Source organism: Puntigrus tetrazona, chromosome 6 (assembly GCF_018831695.1).
Source record: "Puntigrus tetrazona isolate hp1 chromosome 6, ASM1883169v1, whole genome shotgun sequence".
In the NCBI taxonomy this organism is placed as follows: Eukaryota; Metazoa; Chordata; class Actinopteri; order Cypriniformes; family Cyprinidae; genus Puntigrus; species Puntigrus tetrazona.
Window position 1 is genome coordinate 6,441,577 of NC_056704.1, and position 4,377 is coordinate 6,445,953.

Below are 4,377 nucleotides of genomic sequence, written 5' to 3' on the forward strand. Positions count from 1 at the left end.
GTGTCACTTGAATAAAACCAGATGTAGCATTCCTCGAAATGAATAAAAACTTCAATGAAAATTCAAAAGAGGATGCAAACCTGCAATAATTAAATGTTAATAAATGAATTTACATTTCCTTTAGCCTGAGGCTTACTCCTTTTACTTTTGGTGTGAAATGGCTTTTACATGTGCCAAAAATAATATTTTTTATTATTGAGAATATACAAGCAGAACAAGCCCAGAAGAGCATTACATTCTACTTTGTACATTAATGCAATTACTGAATTAAAAATTATTTGAATGCATCGCTTTTAAAAGTAACTTTCCACATCTATCCTGTTTTTGCTCTTAGGCCTTTCTCTCTCTATTCACAGTTTTACTCTAAATATATAATTTCCATTTATTTAAACATCATTTTCTGACTTTAGGATCATAATAATAGTATTCTCTCTCTCTCTCTCTCTATCTAGTACGGCGTTGACATCATGGCACGGGATGCTCACGGCAATACGGCTTTGGCTTACGCACGGCAGGCTAACAGTCAGGAGTGTATGGACGTCCTCCTGCAGTACGGCTGTCCTGATGAGCGTTACCCGCTCATGGCCACCCCTAACCTGTCACGCAGGAACAATAACCGCAATAACAGCTGCAGCAGCATGAACAGTGCAGTTATATGAGAAGTAGACTCACATACACACAAACATGTATTCTGGTCAGCACTCCCTCCCTACACACACACACACACACACACACACACACACACACACCTTCATATGTACAGCTCCACCACTACATCAGAATCATGAGACTATACCAGACTCAAGGGAAAGACCCCGACACTGATGACGACGACGAAGAAGAAGCACGAGCAGAGCTGNACACACACACACACACACACACACACACCCCTTCATATGTACAGCTCCACCACTACATCAGAATCATGAGACTATACCAGACTCAAGGGAAAGACCCCGACACTGATGACGACGACGAAGAAGAAGCACGAGCAGAGCTACTGTGTTTGCCTGACTTTACAGTCCCACATGGCAAGGGCTCGGCCAATCACGCGTCATCCACTTTTTTGTTGTTCATTTTGGGAGAGTGTCCCACATCTAATGTCTCGCTGCACTGCATTGGACTTTGGTTTTTCTGACTGCACCAGTTTAAGCTACCAATGCATGATGGGAGAATAGAGTGTGAGTTACATGAGCGGGTTACATCAGCGTTCATGTTTCTTAATACATGACAAAGCAAGACAGGAGATGATGGGGCGGCATGGGATACTTTTACGCCAGATCTTCAAAGTGACCCGGAAGAACCAGAGAACGTCACACCATGTGTGTCTGGACTTCCATCTCACCGCTTTGACACTGATTTTTCTGTTTGATCTCATTCTCTCAGACTTCTCTTCGCAAATGTTCTTACCGTTTTACGTCAGCATGTCCGTTTTAAAAGGAATATGAAAGGATGTAATGACAGTTTTTGGAAAACACCCAAATATTGAGTCCTAGGTTTGAAGTTAGAATCAGACACGGTCTTTTAAACTGTTTTTTTTAACATTGTTGAGTAGCATTTGTCTAAGTGCTTATTTGTGGACCAATGGAAAATTCGTAAAAACAAGTGTTTCTCAAAAGTAAAAGGGAATTGCATTTTTATTTTCACCAGCTTTTATTTAGCAGGATAATCTTCTAGTACGTGAATCTAGCCTTACGTGTCTCCCATCGATCGGCTCACAGTGAAGCGTGCGGACACGGGTTCTGATGAACCACATTTCAGAAGTTAAATCATCAGAAGTGCAGGACTGAAGCTCGAGTGTTCATCATTAAAATCTCCACAGAATATCAGGAAATCGTGCAAAGACTGAAGACGCTTTCATGCAGCGACGTGCCTCTCTCAGGTCATCTCCGTCTGTTCCTGAACCTCGTATCTCAAAGGAGAGAAGGGCTCTCCGGGTCTTCATTCCTGATCTGTACATACTCTCTCTCTCTCGTTCTGTTGTTTCTCTAAGTAGTGTAATATATAGAAAAGTATTTCAAGAAAACTCTCCCCCTGAGAAAAGGCGCTATTATATATTTTTACCTCACCCACTTCTCGTTTCAGTGCAAGTGTGCCTGTTTGAGTCCAGTTCACTCTTCCTGCTCCCTCTCTCTTAGTTTTCCTCCTTTATAACGACTATTAAAGCAATACGAAGTCAAAATTCAGCCAGGTAGACACACGCGTTTTGGACGTCACCACAGCGGTCTGAGCTGCTGTTTTTCTTGAGAGACGTAAAGCCGATGTAAGACTGTCTCAGGGCGTATATATATCATTACAAAAGATCCCACGAAGGCTTTGATATGGACTTATTCCATATTTTGATGGGCTTTGATCATTTAATCTCCCATTGATCGTGCTCCTCACTAGGTAGTAGAAACGTGAAGGTACTTGGCTTAGGGTTGGAGACGGGAGAAGATGCGTCGCAGGATGTATGTTCCGCAAAATACAAACGATCTGGAAAGTCTTTAAGCTAGTTGATAGACGTTTGGGACTGTGTAGAGAATCTTTAACTAGCAAGCGGCGAGAGTTGAAAAGCTTTAGCGAAGGACGTGGTTATAGGAAGTAAGAGAGAAACCTGGAGGTATGTTGATTTTCAGCTCGTAAGGGGGCAGTTTTCGCCTTGTGTATATATATATGACGTAGCAGGCCTTTAGAGGCTTTACCACAATAACCATTATTTATGACTAAATGCACTACAGAACACAGATCACTTGTCGTGAAGAACCCACGATATAATGTCCACTCTGAATCCTTTCTGTGGAAAAACAGTTGTTTTTGATCTTTTTGCATGAATGGATGTAAATGTTCTCTTCCTTGTGTAAACGTCTTCGTCTTCATAAAATGACCGTACCCTTGACAGGTGACACTAAAGAGTCTGCCATCGTAATATGAAAAAATACTTTTTATCGACTTCTTCTTCTTTATTTTCTGTCTGTCCTCCCATCTGCTTCTTCAGTGATTCTTCTCCTTTGGATCATCTGTCCGTCTGTAACGATAAAGCAAGCATGAATGAGCAAAACAGACAAAAATCCCACCAATACCGTAACGGCAACCAAAGCATCACGTCACCCCTTGCGAGCGAAATAATGCAGGCTTGAAGGGGGCTTTATCAGTACACTCCGAGTTGCTCGAACATATCCTTGGTTTTTTTTTTTTTTCGTTTCCATTCGCCAGTCATCGCTTTGTGTAAATAGATGTAAAAATGGAGAAAGCGTAGTGTTTTTACCTTGTTTTTGTTTGTGTTTGTTACCTCATTTCAATGACAGTCTCCATGTTACGTTGGAACCCGAGACACCCGTTTAATTATTTATGAATATGCTAATCTCAAAGGGGAGGAGCTCTCTCACACTACTTGGGTTTTGCATTTGTTCCTTTATTCAGTCCATTGGCATCACAACTATCATTCTGATTCGAATTATCGGTGTTGTATTTCTAATTATTATTGTTATTATATTGAGTTTGTGTCAGCTGTACAGTACTGTGTTGAAAAATTATACCTGATGCAGAGTCTTATACTGTATGTGTCTCTTTTCAATAAAAAGCTTCTTAATATAATGTTCTCTTTTTCTTTTTTACCCTTTTATTTTGTTGTATTTATCGATATTTGTGTTCCTGTTGCAGTGTAAATATAAATTGAAGTACTCAATAATAATAATTAACATGTACTTGCATAGGGTTAGGTTTAAAAGGAGGGTTTGGTTTAGGGTTATTGCATGTAATTATGCTAAATTTTGTGCTAATGCTATAGTAAGTACTTGTGTAACAAGGAAATAAAATGTTACATTTATATACTTCTATATTTACACGGTATCAGTAGGCTATGTACAATAAAATATATTCATATTCAGCATATTAGAATGATTTCACTCAAGATGATTAATGATGCTGAAAATTCAGGTTTGTATCACACACATTTAAAAATAGTAAAATAGAAAAAATAATGATATTTTACAATATTACTGTTTTACTTTATTTTTGATCAAATACATCACCAGACTTCATTAAAATGTGAAACGATGTGAAATAATTATAATTTCAAAATGTGTTTCCAAACTGTTGGCAAGTACTTCATGTAATATTTAAATATCAAATGTTTACACAATGACTGTAATAATATAAAATCTCATTTGTTTTCTAAAATGTTAGGCTTAAATATGAAAATTAGTCATTATTTATTAAACCATGTACTAATTTGCATACATTTCTAGTACAAAAATCGAAACGCTGGATTAATTTTTTTAATTTTTTATTTTTTTATTGTTTAAAACACACTAAATTCCCTCTGTAAATATTTTACTATCTCATTCTAGTCACATTTTAGTTTTTAAGGGGAGTAAAATCTTGTATATAATCAAA

At 38.0% G+C, this 4,377-nt stretch overlaps 1 protein-coding gene across 1 annotated transcript in view; it reads left to right on the forward strand.

Annotated features, from left to right (window-relative positions):
• The window catches only part of LOC122346782 (arf-GAP with GTPase, ANK repeat and PH domain-containing protein 1-like), a 34,796-nt gene extending 31,223 nt beyond the window's left edge, over positions 1-3,573 (forward strand). Inside the window, exons 13-14 of the mRNA XM_043241636.1 lie at positions 453-711; positions 863-3,573. Of these exons, the coding sequence (XP_043097571.1) occupies positions 453-659 (207 nt within the window). The 3' untranslated portion in view covers positions 660-711; positions 863-3,573. The remainder of the gene's footprint in view (positions 1-452; positions 712-862) is intronic.
• The last annotated feature ends 804 nt before the right edge of the window (positions 3,574-4,377 follow it).